General features: G+C 48.6%; 2 protein-coding genes across 2 annotated transcripts in view; both read right to left on the bottom strand.

The window, feature by feature from the left end:
- Positions 1 to 22,159, bottom strand: part of RASGEF1B (RasGEF domain family member 1B) — a 36,808-nt gene extending 14,649 nt beyond the window's left edge. Inside the window, exons 1-6 of the mRNA XM_044224121.1 lie at positions 22,086 to 22,159; positions 10,202 to 10,384; positions 8,381 to 8,503; positions 7,683 to 7,820; positions 1,875 to 2,087; positions 1,173 to 1,247 (exon numbers count right to left, since the gene is read on the bottom strand). Coding sequence (XP_044080056.1) covers positions 1,173 to 1,247; positions 1,875 to 2,087; positions 7,683 to 7,820; positions 8,381 to 8,503; positions 10,202 to 10,378 — 726 coding nt within the window. The 5' untranslated portion in view covers positions 10,379 to 10,384; positions 22,086 to 22,159. The remainder of the gene's footprint in view (positions 1 to 1,172; positions 1,248 to 1,874; positions 2,088 to 7,682; positions 7,821 to 8,380; positions 8,504 to 10,201; positions 10,385 to 22,085) is intronic.
- Positions 21,457 to 22,704, bottom strand: part of LOC122889717 (basic proline-rich protein-like) — a 51,873-nt gene continuing 50,625 nt past the window's right edge. Inside the window, exons 6-7 of the mRNA XM_044225084.1 lie at positions 22,379 to 22,568; positions 21,457 to 22,066 (exon numbers count right to left, since the gene is read on the bottom strand). Coding sequence (XP_044081019.1) covers positions 21,457 to 22,066; positions 22,379 to 22,568 — 800 coding nt within the window. The remainder of the gene's footprint in view (positions 22,067 to 22,378; positions 22,569 to 22,704) is intronic.

Genomic DNA, 22,704 nt, shown 5'->3' with positions numbered 1-22,704 from the left:
GACTCCCTTCACAGAAATATCATAGTCTCGTTCTACGGTCCAGTGAAACCCATAAGATCTAGTCAGAGACATACTCTGAAGTGTTCAAAATGGGGCCCTTTCCTCCCAGAAACTAAGGCACTCTCGGTGGGAACTGTCGTCCGAAGCACAATTCAAAGGGGTTTTGGCTGCGCTCCAGAGCAACCTGGACTGACAGGTGCCCTGGGAATGCAGTGAGCAACATGGCGAGGAGAGGCTGAGAGCCGGGACTGGGATAGTTTCTCTTAAAATGCAGTCTAGGACAAAATTTCAGCATCATGTAGCAAGAAGCGAAACATCTTCCAAGCGAGGTGAATGAGAGTCTGGGCTGTCCCGGTCCATCGCAGGGCGAACGGCTCATTATTCAAAAGCAAAAGGAGTTCAGCTCATCTTGGCGCTCAGGGCCAAGCCTGAACAGGGTGATTACACTCCTCTTTCCTTCCTTCCAAAAAAAATCTAACAAACAAAAAAAAGCCCACTAGCCTCCTACTGCAAAGCCTAATCCTTGCTTCCTGTACTGAGGGAAGCTATTCTAAGGCCGGAAAACAGCTGTTACCCCTAAGTTCCAAAGGGGGTTTTCACTAGTGGATGATCCAGTCTTTGTCTAACAACTCGAGATGCTTCTGGGGGCCACTGGGGAACCATTTCCCATGTGTGTTCATCGATCTTCCATCCATGCATGTTCACATGTGGCTCACTTGGGCAAGAGCCTGTCATGAGGGATTGACCTTGAAGCCAGCAGCAAAGCGACCGTTACTCGGCTCACGGCCTGTGGGTCCTGTCTTCCCGCCCCTGTGATTGCTGAGTCACCAGCGGAGCATTCTCTGGTACTTTTTCTGACTTAATCTGCTAAAACCATTACGCCTTTATCTCTGACCTTCCTCACCGCAGATCCTGTGTCTACTCGCTTATTAAATTTCCCAATAAGGAGGAAGAAGAGGCTAGGGTTTGTGATAGGGTAAGAACACGGGGACGGTGCTTGAAGACCAGGCTTAAGAAACACGCAATGAATCAGATGTGGCTAATGAAAAAAACACCTTCTGACTGTAAAGCCTAAGACAAAATAATTCCAGTCTCTGTCTCTTGCATCCACTATCACAGACTAAGGACTCCCATTTCCAGTTGCAGAGCTGACCTCTAGGTAGACCGATTACCTTGTCATTGTCCAAAGGGTCCTTCTGCACAAACGCCTGAACAAATTCTTCTGGCCCAATATAATTGAGCCTTTCCTGAAACACCAAACCAGCAGATCAACGTTAGTAAAGAAAAGGAAAAAAAATAAACTGTTAACTCCTTCTGTTGACTTCTGGCACGGCCTCCAGTTTTTATGCAGCTTCTAAAATGAGCCTTGAGCCCTAAGTACTGTCATCGCCTTTGCGATCTAAGCAGAGGCAACTTTCTGCCGACGTCAGTGCCACGCGGCATAGTGAGAGGCTGGGCAAGCCATGGAGACGGAGAGCGAAGATGGGAGGTCGGTCAATCTGCCCTTCCGTCTTGCTTGCTAGTGCTTAAGTGAATTTCCCAGGGCGTCTGGGTGGCTCGGTCGGTTAAGCATCTGCCTTCAGCTCGGGGCGTGATCCCAGCGTGCTGGGAGGGAGCCCCACGTCAGGCTCCCTGCTCTGCGGGGAATCTACGTCTCCCTCTCCCCCTGTGCTCTCACTCTCAAATAACAAATGTATCTTAAAAAAAAAAAAGAAGTGAATTCCCTGAATGTCAAAAACATTCATGTTCAAGGTCTAAGCAAAACATAGCTACCGCCCATAGCACTTCCCATTGGGTCACACTAACACAGTCTCCCGGGACGTGACGGCCGACAACGTGTGCGTTGCCACAGCAAACGGTGACAAGGACCTTACCAGCTCGATGTGAGTCAGCTGCTGAGCCAGAGTGTAAGGGTCACTGCAGACGGTAATGATGTCCCTCTGAATGGACTGGGGCTTGGTCTTGAGAACCGTGAGCCGATCCGTGGACGTGGAGCTGATTTTGGCCAGGACTTCCTCGTACTGGCTGAGCGTGGCCAGTTTGCGGACCAGACCCTGAATCATCTGCTGGACGTTCTTCCTGTACGTCTGCGGGCAGAAGCGCAGGGTTACGCTCACTCTGCGTGTGGACCGTCCCCCGAGGCAAACTCGGGCCCGTGCTCCCGGGCGCCGGAGAAGCCGCGGGCAGTTACGGGACGACCGAGCCCAGCTCCTAGAGTCCGAGAGGGACACGTCGCCCATAGGAGCCTTTTCGGACCTGGACGGAGAGCTCTTTGCTCAGGCTGCTCTGAGAGGACGAGTCAGGCTGAGCCAGGAAAGCCGCACAGCGGCACTTTGATGAGCTGCTGCCGGGAACGGAGTGTGCCCTGGGCCGGCCCAGGGTCGCCCCCTTCACCCCGCGCGGGCCAAAGCACGCTGGTCCCCGCTCGGAGCAGCCTCGTCCCAAGGCTTCTCCGCCGGGTCACCTTCTCGACCTCCCTGCGCCTCTCGTGCCCGGTCTTGGTCATCTATAAGCGACGCCAGCCGGACAGAAAATACCGCTCTCAGCCCTTCCCCGCTCTGGCCTTGCACAGAGGACGCGGCTGGCGCCAGGAGGCAGAGGAGGTTCATTGCTGGCACCCGGCCTGCACGTGACTCACGTCCGTTCGTCTGCGCTCCCGAGTCCGCGCGAACGCCCGCGGCCAGCCGGTCCCGCGCGTGGCGGTCTTCCCCGAGACGCTCCCACGGCGCCGCACCATCCGCGGCCGCGCGCCACGGCCACAGCCTTAACGCCACTCGGTTCCCACGGCGACTCCCGTATTCGAGACAATGTCAGTCTCTTGAGTTTTTAGAGCACTTGTGAAGTCAAAGAAATAACTTCACAATCAATCCATCGCCACGACGGAAGCTACGGCTTCTCTTCTTCTGCCTTGTCTCGCCCCAGACTGCCGCGCAAACGACCGCCCCGTAGGTCAGCGACCTGAGAAAGGCCCCCACACGGACCCGGTCCTTGGGTCAGCGCCTCCGAGGAGGGCCGTCCCGCTGCACTGAGACGGGGAAAGGCCTATGGTGATGCTCCTCTGCTTAGTCACACCTTTCACAAGGTGTTACCCACTATCACTTTCTGAGATGAATTGTTTGAAAACTGAATGGCATCTTACCCACAAGGACAAGAGCCTTATCGTGTCACAGAGGCAACCCGGTGTACCGGAGCAAATCACAGAAACTCAGACGGACAGATACCTGCACACTTAAGGAAAATCCCAAACGCATCTGGAAATGACCGATTCTTACTTAGTCAAGGCAAAAGCAGCTCACCCAGCCTTCTTTTCCTTTTCTTTGTCTCCACCAGTCTGGGGCATATTCTACTTAGTTCTTTAAACTGGCCCGTTAGATCACCTCTTTTTTTCCCTCTGTTATTCACAGACCACCCTAAATCATTAATGAAATACCTCAGTGTTTAAAAAGTTGAACCTTCAAAAAATCTATGTTCCACCCAGCATGAACGTTACCAATTTAGAAAATGTGATCTATTTGGTAATATGCTTGTCCCCCAAAGAAAAATGTCTTTTTCTTTGGAATTTGAAGGAGCTCGAGACTGAATTAAGGGCTAATTAAATTCCTCATGGTGGGGTGAAGCCGGGGACAGGGGAGGGGCAAAACGGGTGAAGCTGCTCAAAAGGTACAAACTTCTACTTACAAAATAAGTAAGTCCTGGGCACGTGATTACAGGGACTATAGTTAATAATACCGTATTGCATCTTTGACACTTGCTAAGAGAATGGGTCTTAAAGTTCTCATCACAAGGGAAAAAGTTCTGTAACTGTGTAGTGATGGATGTTAGTAAGACTTACTGCGATCACTTCACCATCTATGCAAATATCAAGTCATTAAGTTGTACACCTGAAACTAATACACCGTTAGATGCTAATTAGACCTCAGTAACAACAATAAATAAAAATAAAATAAATCCCTTATCCCCATCTCCCTTGCTCTTCTGCTTTCATTATTTTCAGTTACATTAAAAATCTGTGAACTTAAAATGGTCTCTTCACCCTGTCCCAAATGTCATACCCAACATTCCCGGGGGATGCTGGTATGTAGCAAAGCATCAGGATCTATGCTCTACTGGCATATCTGGTGAAAGATTTTTTTTTTTTTTTTGGATTATTAACTAGCTTTATTTTTATTTATTTATTTAACTTAATTTCTTTTCAGTGTTCCAAAATTCATTGTTTAGCACCATACCCAGTGCTCCATGCAATACGAGCCCTCCTTAATGCCGACCACCAGGCCCTCCCAACCCCTGTCCCCCCTCCCCTCCAAAACCCTCAGTTTGTTTCTCAGAGTCCACAGTCTCTTATTCCACACCTTAAAGTGTACTTTTTTAAGGGAAGTAGTTGAGGGATGTATGGTCAGGGATTCAGCTAGTGAGCGAAAAGCAACAAGCTATAAGGGGAAAATGTATACAAGAGGGTGTAGGGTAAAGCTATTTGAATAATGAAGAACGTGTGTGTGTGTGTGTGTGTGAGAGAGAGAGAGAGACAGACAGACAAAGAGACACACAGAGAAAGAGTGTATGCATGTATGACCTCTTTAAAGTTTCCTGCTGCCATTTGAGTCCATTCCAAGCTTTGTGTTGTTAGGCGTGCTTCCTTACTGAGTCATGAATTGCTAAATATGCACTTACTCTTTTTTATAACTTCCAATGCCAGTGACAGTAATTACCTGGCAAATAAAGATAGAAGAAAGACCAGCCCCTTAAGGAAGAGAAAACTGCATTCTCCCCACTACAGTCACTTGTCACGGAATTCAGTCATTAGCTCCATTTCATGTTTCTTGTGAGCAAGTGCCTTCATTTGGGGCACATCCCCAGGGGGAAACATAGTAAGCCAAATTATGCAGAACTGTCCCAGCAGATTCAGCAGAACCTGACAAAATCATACACAGGGCACACCTGGACTCACTGACTGCCAAAAAAACCCCTAAAGTCTCGGGCGAGAAGCAACAAGTCTCCAGTCAAGCCCACGCTCCTTCCTGTGGAGGGAAGTAGGTGTTTTCCTCTTCCAGTAACTGCACAGTTCGCTCCTTCATTCACGCGCAGGCTACTGAGTCCCGATGCAATGCCGGGCACTGAGCTCGGAGTTAGGGACACTACGATGAACAGAGTGGGCACCACGAGTCAGCGGGGGGTCGGGGGGGGAGAACAAATAGTAAAAAAAAAAAAGCAAGTAATTCCCAGCCACAGGGTGCTCTGAAGAAAGCAGGGCTGAAAGCCAACAATGAGGGTGTTGCAGGGGACTGTGTTTGGGTGGTGAGGGAAGGTGTCTCTCTGAGGACACCATGCATCACACGATCTTAGAGCCGCCCCGGGTGTTAACGCAGCACAGTTGCCTCTTCGATTTGCAGGAATAGAGAAGACAAGGAATCTGGGGAACCTGCCGAAGCCCGCACAGATCGACCAGATGCCAACAGTGGCCAATTCTGAAAACAGGACTAAAGGGGCCAAAGGAACGGCCTCTCCCTGTAAAACCCAACCGGATCAAGGCAGGGGACAAAAGCCCTGGGTTGATCCATTCCTTGGTTCGACTTGGCTTACCTTCTCGTTTCCTCTTTTCACTCAAAACCATCTGACAATCTCAAGGTTTATCAAGGATTTGTATTAACAGAGGAGTGCTCACAAGAAGCCGGTTCAAAGGCCCTGGGGCCCTCTGACTTCCTCCCAACACTTGAGGGGCTTGAGCCTGACCCAAAAAACCAGACAGGATCCAATCGGACTGACACAGATGTAAGTGATCTCCCTCCTTGACCACCACCCCACGACAAGCAAAAGGCCACCCATCAGACACTTTCAGAACGGTAACTTTCTATCTGTAAAAGATTCTTCAGGTGTTCTTTGGAAAAGATCAAGTGACCATTCCTACCTTTTAAAAAAGGCAATGGGGGAAGGTCAGTTGACTGACCTATCAAGTTAGGTACCTAAAGTACAATTTAACTAAACGTGGTGCCGACTGACTCCAGACTCGGACTTCATACAAGAAGAAGTCCTTACGGTGCCACTGATCTTTTGAGCACCTTGTCCTACCCCGAGTTCACTGAACCAGGACTGATGCTGCCCAACAGACACAGGCTGATGGAAGAGCGGCTAGAACAGCACCCTGCGGCACTGAACTTCTGCCTTTGTGCGTGGCCGACCCACCAATTCATACCTGGCTGGACCCCATCACAGGCAAACCGGCAAAATAATCTCAACAGTCCTAACTTGCAAAACGGCTCAGGAACCCACTCACTCAGCCTCACAGATAAACCACGGCTGTCTGGATCACCACGGTTCAGTACAACGTCACACAGGAGCAGCAGAAGGGTTAAATACACTCTCATGAGGACATAACTGCAGGCGAGTCATGTTTGTCCACTGCAAATCTGAAATAATTTTTTAAGGCGGGGGGAAGGGTCTTCAAATAGATTCACCAGAAGCGGACACAACAGACGCTGTCTTGTCACTGATCTTTACAGCGCAGCACCGAGGGAGCGCGTTCTCAAGGAAGGTCACTCCGAAGGGAACATGCATTTCAAGACGAACAAAACACGACATCTCTCCAGTGGCCAAACGCTCTGTCCGTCTTTCCCTGTGTGGAAGGGCTGTATCTGCACCCAAGGGCTCTGCCCCCAGGAGCTCACTGGCTGCACAGAAGCTACAAACACACCCTTGCCCAACAAGCTTCAGCACAAAATACCAGGCCTCCAGGCCTCCTTCAGGGAGGATCACCCTGCTTGATTTAATAGCTAGTTAGCTCTTGTCAAAGGCCTGGTGCAGGGAAGTGGTATTTATGACAGAGTATCCAAGAGACTCACTTTTCTCCACCTACCCTAGGTACTAGCCTTGAACCAACTTTCGGCCACCAGGAGACTTGGATCTTTTCCTCTTTGTCTTCTCCTCTCCAGAAGAATGACCTTTGCTAATGACACAGGAATCATACAGCCTTGGTTTTTTATCAAGGAGCATTTGTTATAAAACCTACACAGAGCAGTCTCCTTGATCTCATTCTGTGCCCCCTGGATAAAGCTCTCCATAAGAAAGTTCTTAAAATTTCATTTCATTTAATGCCCTGAAGAACTAGTAAGCTCTCTTTCCTGATGGTGAAAATCCCATAACCAACTGTATTTCTCTTTTACCCGAAGTTGACGCCGAAACCGCAGCCATCCCGTCCTGCTAGTTGCTTCCAGACCCTGTGTTTTCTCCCTTCCATGGTTACAAAGTGTCTATTTCTGATGTATCAACACATAACTTATCATCTGTTAATACATTACCAGGCTATTTACGTTGTATCTATTTGTGTTTAGATCTATTAATATGATGTGTATTATCATACATGCTATGTAACTTTCTGTGTCAAATCTTTCAGAAGGAAGAAAAGTACAAGTAAAATTAAAACACCCCTGCAGCATGAACCCTACGTGTGAATGGACATGAACGTACCCCCAGATTAATCACATGAAATTCCAGATGATAACCCTTCGAAGTGGGATTATGTAATCCTCCCCATTCCGCACACCAAATGGGCCACGATGCTATGTCAAAGATTTGCCCAAAGGCAACACAGAAAGGAAGACGTGGAGATCGTGAGACATGATTCAGCACCAGTTCCCACCAAGGCTTGGCCTGGAAATTCAAGTGCTTTCACTAAAACTCAGGACACCAACCTCCTCGCCGCTGGCTATCCGGTGAGCCAGATCCTTCAAGTTTCTCATCATTCTTTCATCCCGAAAATCATAAGGAAATGTTTCCGTCCATTCCGTCAGGAGCTGAAGGATTTTGGGTGCAATTTTTCTTATCTGGTTCTGGAAGAAAGAGCACATCTCGTTCAGTGATCTCTATCACCATGGACGGCGTCCCATCTCTAACTGAACAAAGTCACTGGTAAATGTCTCCTGTAAAGTCTTTGGGCTTATAGAAGTCTAGTACCCCTCCTCCAAGTCAATGCCAAGTGGCACCAACTTCAGGCAGGATCTAGGGCTCTTCCATGGCCATGAACTTAAACTGTGGGGGCTGGCTTGTTTCGCATGAAGGACATGATGGTTTAATTTTTAAAAATTCTACCATACTGACCATAGTGACCGGCACATACACTGACCGGCACATACACTGCAGTATTTTTATATACTGAAGTGATTCAACAGGACCAAGAACGTTAGAGAAATAAAGATCTTAGATGAAAAGGAACACGAATTCCGGTGTCCAAGCCTCCACCGTGTTCTTTATGCCATTCCCCGTTGCCTTGGCACAGCCGTGACACCATTTATGCCCTTCAGCCCGGGGGAAGGGAGCCAGCTTCACAACATCTAAGTGACAGAGTTACCAAGCCCAACAGAGAATAGTAAAGTTCAAGGCATATCATTACCTTGTCACTGCTGGGATCACTTGGTCTCTGGTGCTCAACACATAAGTGGCAAACTTTGGCCATTAACTCATACGGATGCACGAACAACCGAGAACTGAGGAGGAAGGTAAATATGTACGTTCTCTGCAGTGAGAGGAAAAACATCACCGTGGTTACATTCTCTCTGAGACTAGTATGTCCCCATAGTTTCCACATCTTATTTCATTAAGTTCTCTCGATCAAAGCTAACACACTGCAGTGTCATAAAATAATGCTTCGTAGTAAAACACCTCAAGATGGATTTTTCCTTTGCCTTCTGATGTACCTCTTCCCTTCAACCACACTAAAAATAACAGAAGTACAAGATAAGTTTATCTACTGAAATTATTCAAAGCACACTTTCACGTCCCTCCCTCTGGACGCCAGGACACCAGGACACATAACTCACTCTCGCTAAGGAGAATGAAATTCAGCCCAGAGACACTTAAAGACATTGACTTAAACAGATCACCCCTATAGAATCTTGTTCTGGGTTCAGATGTCATGGTAACTCAATGGAAACCAAAAAAACACCCAGCCCACAACAGCTCAAGGATTCTCCAGTGTGTCTGGTGGGCACCCAGCAGAGTCTGTCCGCTGGTGCTAGAACATTCAAAGGCAGGCTTTCAAGTAATCTGCTTACTCGCTCGGAGGCTAAGCAACTTGATAAAACACAATATCACCCTGTATACTTTTTCTTAACTACATTGTCTCCCAAGAAGCCAGTAATGAAGTAGGGCTTATTTGCTATAACAGTTTCAGACTCCCAGTGAAAAGAAAAATCCAGGGTTGTTTTTCATTTTGTTTGGGTTATTTTTTTTTTACCCCCGCCTCCTCACTTAGGCGCCTTTACTAGCTCATAAACACTTACAGAGCTGAACAAGGGATTCCTTTTACTTCTGACCACAAGTGTTCCCTGTGTGGCAACATATTTCACAACGCTATGCAGCAAATCGCACAGAGAGATAACTCAGGGAGAAACACTGTGGGGAACTCCGGCGGCAAGCACACTCTCTCCTCCGCGCACCAAGGTCATCATTATATTTATAAAAACATGTGACTCTGTGTCTAGATGGTTTCATGAACTCCTTATCAACAACCAGCTGCTGTTCAGTAACAAGGGGCAGCTCTGGCACCAGCGAAAAGGGGGAGAAAAACACCACTTGCCCAGAAACAGAGAAACCTAGGTTTGATGCTGATGCTGGGCTGAGACCATGTGTGGCTCGCTCCGCATTCTGAACTTCAGTGCTCTCTGCTCTGGCCTCTTGGAATTGCCATGGAGAGGGAGAAAATGGAAGTGACTTCTCTTGACTAGAACGTATTACCCACGTAAAGGCGGGCTACCAAAGTAAAACATATGAACCGCATCTTGAATATGTCTGTTGTTCCCCTTTCTAGGAAGTCTTCCTGTCCGACTTCACTTTCCTCAGTATGGAGATGGTCTTGGAAAGAAAACAAGCATTTAAGTATCCTAGGAGTATGCACTGTCTTCTGGCGTTTCTATGCAAGGACAAGGTATATGCATGAATTAAACCTACAGATATCTCACTTGGATGGAATCCGGCCATCTACAATGTGGTTCCAGCCCCGAGAAGAAACTGATATGCAGACAATAATCAAAATGTGAATCACACGCAGGCTCCACTGGATCTCAAAACACTCAATAATCAATAGGCATTCTCTGCCTTGAAAAATTCTTAGCAGCCCAGATACAATTCAGTAGTATCTGGGGTCCCTGCCCCCACGTTGTAATTTCCTGTAAAGACCAGCAGGGACGCGCTTCCGAGGGACGGGGGTACCTACGTCCGGATAGTAATCCACGTTGGGCACCAAGTGCTGGATGAGCGCTTCCAGAGACCCGGACAGGAGGTTGTTGTCGTGGTAGCACAGGCCCGCGCAGCCCGCCTCCGCCGCCTGGTACAGGTTCCGGTTGTAACCGCTGCTGTCGAACATGGCCGAGAACGGCGGCGTCTGAGGCATGCTTCCCTACAAGGGATTTAAAGGGAGAAAACGCAGCGTCAGTGATGTGCTGTCTGGAAGGAAAGTCGCTTTCCCAGCGAGGAGGGAGCAAGTAACTTTGAACACAGCTTGGGAGGGAACAGCAGCGCCATGGAGAACGCGACTCGCTCCTGGAGGAACACGCGCACTGTCCGGCTGAGCACAATCTCATTCAGTCCGATGCCGGGACATGCTTAGGTCGGAGGATCCAGCTTGGATCTGAGTTCGAGTCTCCGGCCGCCGCATGCAGACATCAGTCCTTCCCGTGGAGGATGGAACTGGGCTTCGCACCGCCTGGTCCCACAGAGCCGAGCACCCAGGGGAGGCCGTGCGAGCCTTCGAAGCTGCTGGGAAGACTGAGCATCCCGTGGAGGTGACACCGGACTGACCCGGGGTGTAGCAGGAGATTAGCAGGACAGAGGCTGCAAAAGTAAAATCACAAGAGAGGCCCAGACTTCAAGTACTCTGTGTGTGTGTGTGTGTGTGAGCGTATGTGTGCGCGCAGGTGCATGTGTGTTACAGATGCGTGTACGTAAATCCAGTCAATGCTGACCCTCCAGCTTCCCCCGGGGGGTCTAACACAGCCGATTTTCACCCATTTGTGTCAAATTCCTTTGGGGTGGGGGCTTTATAAAGCCTCCGTTCTCAGCAAACACGTGGGCCGAGAGGCTCCTGATTTGGGGGACAGGAAGCCGGGTGCCAGTCCTCTCCATTCATATGCTTTGCAGCTCACAAAGCCCTTGTTCGGGGGGCTCAGTAGAGGCCAGAGGCTATTAAGTTGTGACTCGGATTCCTAGGGACAGAGCTCGGGACCGAGAATAGACTGTCGTTTTCGGGCAGCATGTCTGGACAATGGAGGCATCCAGGAGCGACAGACTGAGGGTCTCAGAAGGCAAACAATGCGGGAAGCCAACCCCTAGCTTTGGACCCAGGGGGACAGGGTGTGTGAAGGCCCAGGAGGACACAACCTGGGCTAATCCTTCTTTTCAAGATGCCAAGGCTATTTACATCTGAATGGGAGAGGGGTGTTAGCCCTGTCTGGGAAGGCACATCCTTCACTCCGAGGGCATCTGCTCCCGCTCCAGCCAACAGGGACCATGGCGTCATAACATGTGCGCGTGCCTTGGCAAGGGTGGCCAAGGGGTGGAGTGTTGGGGCAAAAATCTACTATTAGGACAACTTGGCAGATGAAAACAGCATTTAGGGAAGGAAGCATCAAGAAAAAGAAACAGAAGAAAAGCTTCAGCCTTTTGTACTCTATCCCAACCACAGACCAATGCCAAGGAGAATGCTGGAGGGAAAAAAACAGCCACCAATGGGAAGACATGGATTACTGAGAATCACTCGGGGGATCTGTCACTACGGGCGTCATCACTGCCACATCCCTCGCTGAGGCGGGACGTGGTCGTAACAGCCAAAGGATCAGGAACTACAGGACATGAGCATTAACTCAAATGCTCCAAGCCTAGTTAACGTCATCGTTAAATAAAGAACCCAATGTCAACATTTTATAAGACAGTGGACAAAGTGTGTTTCTGTCCGCTTCAGATCACCAGTTTTCTGAGTACGATTCATGTGCAATATAATCCTTACAAACAACTTGTCCTTGGTGGGATGATTTTTTTAAAAAGAGCCTTTTTTTCATCTACCTTTTCCCTGAGAAACTCAAAATGTCCATAAACAGAGACTCTGGGACCCAAGATGAGAAGCGTCTCAAAGTTCAGTCTGAGAGCCTGCAGGGAACCGTCCATCCGGATTTGGTCACCACTTCCGGCTTACAAAAGCTGTAGATGGTCAAAAACCATACGGCGTCCGGCCTGAGCAGGATCACAGGTGGGATTCCACCGTGCCCTGGGAGTGGGGCTTTTCTTACTTTTTCTGCCAAGAACCATGAATTTTCTTCAATTTCTCCATTTATTCATCACTGCTGAAACCATCCTAATAAAGTGATTCGGGTAGATGGTTGGCCAAAGACATGGAATTTCAGGAAAATCAGAAAATGCTGAAAGTTCAAAAGGATCATAGAGAGCGTCTCGTCCGGGATGAAAAATAGACTTCGCCTCACTGTCCGGCTGCCGTCAGTTAGAAGCGGGCGCCTGGCGGCCTGAGAGCGAGTGAGGAGAACACAGGCTGAACGAGGTGGGAGAATGTGTCCTAGGCGGTTAGCACTGACCGCAAAACGGGTCACGGAAGAGGCCAGAGCCCCGGTGCCACCACAGTCTGCTCCGATCGCCTATGTTTATTCCAGTGCAAACCCTGGAAGGTGGAACGCAGTGACCAGGCTGAGATGTCACAGCGCTGTGGCCGCAGCGGACCCCCCGCCCCGTGACTCGTGTGCCCTCGCTGCCTCCCGCTATTAACCGTAACCACTAGCCCTTGATAGTCAAGGGTCACCCAGCTCCCTTTCAAGAAATCAGCACCAAAGCCACAAGTATTTGTACTTCTCAGTTTCTTCCTCCACGAAGCAGACAAGGACTTAGATCTGACCACGGCCTCCGATTTAACAAAGCCCTGATCGGTGCTTCACAGCTGCGAGAACTGCAGAAGGTAACGCCACCACTGCCTCCCCCGATGTGTGTTTTTTATTTAGAAAATGGGTCTCAATTTTGTTCACTCCTTCCCAAATCCTAAATCGTAACAAAGCTATTAAATTCTCTTATAGCCAAGTTCTTCTTAGAGCATTACTAGAGTGACGTCACGAGGCCTCTGCATCGTTCCTTGGGAATAGGTCACTCATGGGATTTCTTTGATGAGGCAGAAAATATCCACACTTAGAAAGCCCCCCCCAACCAAGCACAAGGAAAATACTGCAAATGATGGAAACCTACCTGGGGTGGATGAATTGGGGGTACAGCTTAGGACAACTACGAATCAGTTTCAAGAAGAGGGTATGTCACAAGTCACTTTCTGCCTTCTAGTCACCCCCAAGTTCTACTGCTAATCAGCTGAGCTCATTCTCCCACGAAGCATCGTGATAGTTGAACTTGCACATAGCCACGACCGACCGCTCAGATCCGAGTCGCTCCGAGAGACGCCAGGCCCTCATTCATGCACGTTGGTCCTATTTTTCTACGTTGCCTTATACTCGAGACGGCTTCTTTCCCAAGCCTTAGGCCCTCTCCTTCCCTCCCATTCTGCTACTACGGGATCCTTGGAGCAAGGGAAAGTTCTCCACGTTCCACCTTCCCTAACTGCTCTGATTCCCCTTCAAAGCCGCTCACCTGGAAATGCCTTGACGCATGGCGCAGAAGGCACTGAGAAGGTTAGCAACTCTGGTCTGCGTAAGGTTTACTGCCTACAAATGCCTTTTGGAATTCTTAGACCTACCCTTTTTGGCAGACATCCTCCCGTTGTTTTGACTGCGTAAGCAGCTACGGTTCAGAAAACCCGTCCTCGCTGACTGGGGTTACATAGCAGATAAGGGACAGATAGGACCGTTTTTCAAATCTAGACCCTCAGGTTCCAAATTTATTTTACTACATCATGTTGTGCTACAACTGGACGTCCTTGAACCTATAATATTTAACCATAAAATGAAAAATCTGCCAGTCTATCCCAAATTGTAGGCTGTAAGAACAATTCCTGTGCTTCACATGGTCCATGTAAGTCATTGCTGTCAAGATGTATTAATGCCACTTTTTATTCTTATTAAGAAGCAATACTATTGTGCGCCTGGGTGGCTCAGTAGGTTTAGCTTCTGCCTTCAGCTCAGGTCATGGTCTCAGGGTCCTGGGATCGAGCCCCTCATCGGGTTACCTGCTTGGCAGGGAACCTGCTTCCTCCTCTCTCTCTGCCTGCCTCTCTGCCTACTTGCGATCTCTGTCAAATAAATAAATAAAATCTTAAAAAAAAAAAAAAAAGAAGCACTACTATCATGACAGCAGAATTATTTACATTACTGATGTTTGCAATCAAGGCAGAGATTTTGGATTTTAACATACACTATGTTAACACTTAGTTATGCACATAGTGATAATAAGGCATGTGTAACAGAATTTTTTTAGCAATATGAAATTAAAGAGTGTCTTACAATGGATGGCATGTCAGATTCAATTAAAGAGAGTAATGCTTGTGTTTACTTCATAGACCTCCAGTTAAAAAATAATCTTATTGAGACAAATGATAAAAATAAAGATCATGGATCATAGTATTCATCACCCGTTTCTGGACAATCTCTAACAAGTGGCCAGTCTAGCCATTTTCTAGAAAGAGAAACTGCCTTGTGAGGAAACGCATCTGACGAACGAGGGGAGGCCAGCAGGACCGTCCAGGAAGCACTGACCGTGAAGTGGACCTTACATACCTAAGAAGACAAACATAGCGGTTTCTTTCTTTCAAGTATCTTCCCTGGTTTCACTCACATCAAGAACTATTGCTTGTTCAGTAATACTCAGATTTCTCATCCAAGATGTGAATTCTACTTGCTCCGGTTCTGGAGTTGAAAAACGAGGCTCAGAAGATTAAATGTTAACTTGGTTCTTGTTTAAAAAAAAAAAAAAAAAAAAAACACAGAGAGAAAATACCCGAGTACTGGCCACGAGAATGCAGAACGGCGCTGACTTCCAGACACTGTTAATGCCCGGAATCATTTGCTAACGGTTTCCGTAGTGGAAGACGGGGAACGGGGGGCGCTGCCCCTAACCCAGAGACCCCATTTATTCATTTGTTTTCGTCTCAGTGTAGTTCTGATTTCTTACCTGGAGCAAACCTTCTCCTTACAGCTCTCACAATTAATATTATCTATCTCTACGGTCCTTTAAACTCTCAATTTTCCCCTCTGCCTTTTCCAGTACAACCTCAAAACCAACTTCTCCGCTATCTAGCACACTCTCTCAGCACAGATGCTGCCCAATCCAACAGACCTCTCTGTGAACCAGAGAGGTTCAGGAGAACCCGACTTTTCCAAAATTAGAATATGTGACAGCATTAGGGTAAACGCCGGCATTAATTTACCATTAAGTCAAACTTCAAAGTAGTTAATTCCTTTAGAAAAAAAAAATCATATGAGATACTTGAAAAAAACTGCTGACTTTATTCAAATCACTATCAATGAGATAAGGCAGAGGACAGGTTCGCCTCGCAAACAATTCTCACCTTACAAAAAGTTTCATTTGTAAATCCTCTCCTGGAAACAATATATTCAGTGTGGCCGGTGGCTCTTAACTTTCTGGGGCATTCACAAACCTCTCCCCACACTGCCCTGAGGGAAAGGTACCAACAAGACTGCTAATACCCTCGGGGAGTTCAGACCCCAGTTTAGGAACAGGTGCAGACCTGGACAGAGCCTAGATGAGACTTACCGAATCAAAGAAGAACATGGCAGTTCTGAAGGGAAGGTTGGTCTAACACATTCAAGCCTGGCTCCTTAGAAATCAAAGAATCCTAGTATTTTCAGGTACTGCCAATCAAATGGAGTTAGAGAATTTTAACATGATACCTCTTCTGGTTTGGGTAGAGATATTTAAACGGGTATTTTTCCCCCTAAACTGAGATGGCACTTTGGGGTGGGGAAAGATGTGATGAGATGATGGGAAGCAGATTTTGGTTTTTAAAACCATGAACTAGGCTAAAAGAAAGCTTAGAGCCATGAAATTAGCACAGAGATCACAGGTTCTATTGGAAACTTCCCACCGAGAAGCAAAAGATCTACCCAACTCAGGTGTACAAGATGAATGTTCTTTCTTAAAATTGACTTGGTAAGCTGAAAAGTTGGTTGACAGACTAGATATGTTGCATGGGCAGCTAATTCAGTCACGAAGATCTATCATGCTCTTCCAAGGACTCTGAAAAGTTCAGCCTGACATTGATCCAGAAGCGAGGAAGCAAGCTCTGGGTGATTTAAGGGATGAATGGACTCGAAAGGCAGGCCTAATGGTTTCAAAGCCGCGAAAGCACCAGATGAAAAGCTGCCTTTTTCTACACAGCAGACTGTGTTTGAATTAGTGGCTGCTTCAGCACCACGTTATTTATGAAGAGGCAGGTGCACCGGGATAAGGTGGTTTCAGGTGACAATCAAACGGAAAAAGAGGCTGAGGAAGAGATGGGTGTGGGAACTAAGTCAGAAGCTGTCCTTCGACATCTGCGGCAGGTGCTTTGTAAAACTCTGCCAGAACATCAAGTCAGCACGTCCTTTACACTTGAGAGAATGAGCTAGAAAAAGTAGGATTGGAAAACAAAACAAAACAAAACAAAAAAACAAAAACAAAAAGAAACAAGGGACAAGGAGCTTTCGATCCATATCTCATCACAGAACACTCCGGTGAAATATTTAACAAATCCAATGTCTTTATATGGATCGCTACCTTTCTGTTTCTGTTCAAGTGCTGGGCATGTGGCCCAATTAAAAAAAAACAAACCCACTGAAGTAGAGGAAGGCCTCCCTATCACAGCTGAACTTTGAAACTGTATTTGTTTAGTGAGGAGAGGCTTAATTTAATATCCTGGAATTACCGGTTTCCCAATTCCCGTCTCGATTCCAAAGGGACTTTGCACTTTGGTGGGATGCACCTTCTTCCTTTTCTCATTTGAGGTTCCAGAAAGCTGAATGAGAAAGAGTTCACATGTTTCAGCTTTACTCTCCCTGGTTTTCTCACGTACTTCTAGCTGGCTTTTGGCACCACTGGATCTTAGAACACGAGGACCGACTGTGTGTGGAGAACCATGGACTGACTCGGGGTGCAAGTAGGAGTCACGTTTCTGGCAATACCTAAAACATGGCTTCTTTGGAGCTTGGAAAGGTCTAGAAGATTATCTTCTCATGTCTTTCCCAAGCCAGGGGCAGTCCTAAAGGCAGAGATTTGTAGCAACAGCTCTGGAAACTGCAGAAATGCTACACTTCTGGTGACCTCCTTGAGGAGAGAGGTACAGTTCCTGAGCGCACAAACAATCAGAGTAGACAACTCTGAAACAGCTCACTTCTTTGGCACGTGAACAAAAAGTAACTCACTCCTAGATGGGTACATTCTTTGGAACTGAGCCCCAAATGCTTAGTAAGTTTCATAATCAAGGAGGGAAAAATGAGTATTTCTTATTAAAGAGGACTTACTTCTCTTCATAATGATGACCTTGATGGTATTACTTACCAATGTTACAAGATTTCATTAAAAAAAAAAGAATTTGCATTTTTCTTGATTTACCCTGGATGCTACTTAAGAAAACCTTTACTAAATCTTCACTAATTTACTAATTGTGACTCAAATAATTACTATCTTTGGTTTCCCTGGAAGAAAATTAAAGCTAAAAAATTTGTCATCTTTTGTCTTGGAGATATCTTGTTAGCAGTTTATTCATTAAAGCACAAAACAAAATTTCACTACATGACAACTCTGCATGGGCCTGGAGAGTCATTTGGAACTTTCCTACAAGATTAATCTTTACTGCGAGGGAACAGAATGCGTCCATATTCTTTATGCCTTGTTTTCCAAGTACAGCGTCCACGTAGTTCCTGAGCTGAACAGCAGATGGCTCCACCTTCCTGGCCTGAGCAAACACTGGCGCTTTCCAGCTAAAAACCGTGGGTGCTGGTTTGGAGAAGTGAAAGGACAACTGGAGTTCTGGGTGGAAAAAACCTCAGAAACTGGTGTTTGCGATCCTGGCATATTATTGAGCTTTGGAGAGTGGCACTGTTCATGCTGTACAGCTGAAAACAAACACTGGCTGAAAAAGTCAGTCAGTCTTATTTTGTAGGACTTAGGTGCCCAAATACAGGGAGAATTAATTACTTCTTTTCCCAGGGGGACAAAAGTGATCTTCTGGCTAATCAGAATCATCCTGATCTACTTACATGCTGCCAAAAGGAACCTTCTGGGATATTGGAAATGGTCCCCTTCTACACTGTCCAGGACAGTCGCCATTAGCTGCCTAGTAGCTATTAAGCGCTTAAAATGTGGCAGGCACAACCAAGAAACTCAATTCTTAATTTTGTCTAATTTAATCAAACTTAAGTTCACATGTCTCCACGTGGCTAGTGGCGACCACACCGGGCGACACAGATAGAAGGTGTAGGATTATCTGTACGAAAGCTCTCGGGCCAAATTACAGAACATCATATCATCTCGAAAAGGGTTTATGTTTCTAAACCCAATTCATTTCAGCAGGAAAATGACCTGATACTTAGTGAGGACATGTAGTAAACAATCAGAATTTTCTATTTACATTTATTATATAACATGGTTCCTGGGATAATTTTATTTTTTGGCTGCATGTTCTTGAAAAACTGAGCTTATCCCTCCCTCTCTGTCCTTCCCTTTTTGATAAATAGAATGATCCTGGTGGTCTGCAAAGGGTTTTCCTTCCCTACATGGCTATTTTGTATTTTCTCTGCATGAAACTGATTTTTATACCAGGGCTTCCTAATAAAATCTGAATCAAATGAATGACTTCTAGATAAAGACATACCTTGAAATGGAATAGTAAATATATAAACCTCAGAAAAAATGATAGGTCAAAGACTGGTTAAAAATTTCATAAATGGTGGGACACTGAGTGGCTCAGTCAGTTAAGCATCTGACTCTTGGTTTCTGCTCAGGTCAGGAGATCGAGCCCCACGTCAGACTCCATGCTCAGTGGGGAGTCTGCTTGAGACTCTGTCCCTCTCCCTCTGCCCCTTGTGCTTGGGCTCTTGCTCTCAAACAAATAAATAAAACCTTTTTTAAAATTTCATAAATAGTAGCACTGACTTAAGTAAAAAAAAAATTCCAACTCAACCTTCTTGATAGTAATTTTTAACACACTTACAGAAGAAAAATAAAAGCAAAAAGGAGATCAAGAAAATATTGAATCTCTACATAGTTTTTATCAATACAGAGAAACTTTATTCTCTTCATTTCCCTACACCCAGAAAGTAGCTGCACATACTCCATCCTTCATGTTCATCCCATTTAGGGCACAAATGCACGAAGGGACAGTACACCAAAATAAATCAGTTGTCACAGTACAAAAAGAGATTCATACATCACCTAGTTCAACACCCCATCAACTTTATAAACATTGCAGATAGAGGGAGAGAACAAATGACTTGTTAGGGCTCTGAACCCATCTCCCTAATCCCAGGGCAGAAATCTGTCCATAGCACGAGGCTGTAATATCTGTTATTTGAAGATAATCGGGATTGGTATAGATCTATTTTTTTTTTTAGTAGGTTTAATTGGAGAACCAAAATAGGACAACTGTAGTTCTAGAAAAGTGAAGGGGGTGGGGAGGTAACACCTAAATTGAACCACCAACAACAAAAATGCCATAAATCTTGAGCGGTATTTCCAACAGCATAATTTGTCTCTTTCAGGCTTCACGATAATGTTATCACGTCTTTTCCACTTGTTATTTGTAGCATCAGAATCAAGATTCTCAATCCCTCTTCGGGAATTCCAAGTTCTTTTCTAGGTAAAGCAGAATACCATCTTTTCCCCGTCTCTTGTCTCACGGGGAGACCTGCTAGAGCCATCCAAACTGCTTCTCTAAAGTCCACTTCTTCCAAGTAGCCTTTGGAGATTGGTTCCCTCACTTCCTGTGCCATTATTAGGTATCTTATACCCCGTCTAGATTCTCACCCAGCTTCTCCCCTTCATTTCTTTTTCTTAGATAGGAGTAATTCAGTTGTCATTTTTTTGAAAAGGTCTATTGTACTTTATTAGCTGGTTGTTAATTTTAGATTATCAGAATGTAATGTTACCAATAATACAAGAAATGTGTATTATGACAAATAATACATTTTTAGAAACATTAAGTAATATATACCTAAGAATATATCAGATTAGATGCTAAGGTGGGGTAAAAAAGACAATAATTGTAGATGCTTTCTGGTGATTTTGTATTCCAAAAGACAGTGTTATCTCAGGTATCAGGTGTGGCAGGGTCAGAGAAAATGAGCCATGGGAGAAATAAATTCTAAGAATTTAACATAGCACTCCGTTAGACAGCTGGAAAGTACAAGGCCAGTATGCTTAGGAGCCAGAAATGTTGCCACCTCCAGCAAAACAAAGGATTGACCGACATGTAGTGGAATGATGCCAACAAGAAATTTGCTAATCAGTAGCTGATCTTTTCATCTTGGCCAGAAAATCTGCTTGAAAGGAATAATAAAGCAATGCTTGCGAACCCTGATTTCTGTCAAAAGTGGCCCAACACCGCCCCCCCAAATTAAAATAAGCACTAATGACAGGCTCTAACAAGCTGCCATTCTTTTATTCTGTTAGGAAAACCGCAACCGCCAAAAATTTTTATTTGTATGGCTGTCTGAAAATCAGTTCTGTATTTTCCCCAAACCTCATCTGATCAGTTCCATCCCTCCCTAACGGCATCCCGGTGCTGAACTGGAGCCTCCTGGTGTGTTAGCACAGGTTTAATCGCGGTGGTGCAACTCTGTTTCCGACTGAGACCGGCTATCACAGGCCACGCTCCGGCTGCTGTTCTCAGGAGGAAAGAGTAATTATTCACCCCGTCTGAGTCTGACTGTACCAGACAGTATTCAAGAGCGCAACACCCTGCTCCCTAGGCTCTTCCGCTTTATGCACCCAGTTCGGAGACCCTCCCTCGGCCTCTGGAGCTCACCCAGGGCTAAACAGAGATCCCGGCGCACCAGCGGCTCCCACCGCGGTCACACGGGGCTGCCGACCGCGGGCTCCTTGGAGACACGCTGCTCCCAAACACACATACACGGATGTGCGTGCATGTTCTCCTACCCACACCGGGTTCATCGGCGAAGTGGGCACCTCCACATCTGGAGGAGAAGTCTCTGCCTGGGGATCTCCTCGGCTCTTCGCATCACCTGGACCACCCTGTGCGCCGTCGCAGGCCGGACTCCCTTGCTTTAGCCGGAGCTGCGTGGGTTCGATCCGGGTCCGGTGCAAAACAGCAGCGCTCGGGCAGTGCTCACGGGAAGCGGCCGTCCACACGCGCGCACGGGCGCGGACACCGCAGCCCCCGCCCCGCGCCCTCCTCCCTCGCTCCCGGCCGGCGCTGCAGTGGCGGCCCCAGACAGCTGAGCCCTCGCGCCGGCGGCCGCGGGGCTCCCAGGCCCTCCGGCTCACGTCACCGCAGCCCAGCCAGGTGTCTCCAGAGGCTCACCTGAGCTCGGGGAACAGCCAGGACACCGGTGCGCCCCAAATTCGCCAGGTGAACGGGGGGCTGGACACCACCCGGTCGTGACAAGCGCACGACTGCTGCTTCCCGTCCTTTCCCAAACCGGGTGTCACAGGGCGCCCCGCCGACCGCGCGCAGCGCCCCCGCCCCCACACGCGGAAACGAGCCGAGCAGCAGGAGGGAACGGCCCGCGGCGCCGCGGGCCGGAGACAGGGTCGGACGCGCGCGGCCAGGACTCGGGCCGACCCTCGACCTACCACGACCTCCAACCCGCGGCCGGGGGCGCGATCGCGGCGAGAGAAGCAGAGCCGAGCCCGAGCCCGAGCCCGTCCCTGCCGGCGGCCCGGCCCCGCACCTGTTGGCCCCGGTCGGCTCCCCGGCAGCCCCCGGCGCCCTCGGCGGCCGCGCAGGGGAGCCCCCGCGTCCAGCTTCGACCAGGCGCTTTGTGCGGGGAGCACCTGCTGGCCGCGACGCTCCCGCCCCGCCAGCGCCGCCGGCAGCCGGGCGCGGTCCCCGGAGCGCGGTCCCCGAGCGAGAGCGCAGCGCCGCCGCACACTCCCGGGCCGGGCTCGGGGCCCCGCGGGGAGATGCCTGGCCGGGAGCAACCCACCTGCAGACGGACCCGGGTCTTCGGCTCCCCGGCGCTTTGCCGCGCGCCACCAGCGCGACCCGAGGACAGGCGACCGCGGCGCGCGAAGACCGAGAGAAAAACCCGCCCGACCCGCCGGGCGCCTTGTTTATACTGAAACCGCGGCCTCGGCCGCCGCGCACACCCCCTCGCGCCGAGGGCCCGCCTCCCGCCGCGGCCCCGCCCCGCGCAGCCTCGGACCAATCACGGCGCGGTTCATCGCCCCTCCCCGCCCCCTCCTCCCGCCTCCGGCCCCGCCCCACCCCGCCCCGGACCAATCGCGGCGCGGCTCGCCGCCCACGCCGCCACCGCCTCCGGAGCCCGGGACCCGCCCACGCGCCGCGGGGCGCCCGGGACTCCCGCCCACCGCGGCCGCCGGGTTCCCGCCCCCGCTGCGTAGACCGGCGGGGCCCGGCTCGGCGGTGTTTCCCCGCGTGGGGTCGGCCGCTCGGGCGGCGCGCGTCCCTGTCCGAGTCCGCCCGCCCGGGGCTGTTTGTGAGGTCATGTGTGTGTGTGTGTGTTCGTCTGCGCGCGTGCTCCCCGGAGACACCGGCCCGCCTCGCTACACTGTATCCGCTCGCGCGGTCGGGAGCCCAGGTCG

Source organism: Neovison vison, chromosome 11 (genome assembly GCF_020171115.1).
Source record: "Neovison vison isolate M4711 chromosome 11, ASM_NN_V1, whole genome shotgun sequence".
Lineage (NCBI taxonomy): Eukaryota > Metazoa > Chordata > Mammalia > Carnivora > Mustelidae > Neogale > Neogale vison.
Note: the sequence above shows the minus strand (reverse complement) of the source record. Positions and strands in the feature narration are given on the sequence as shown.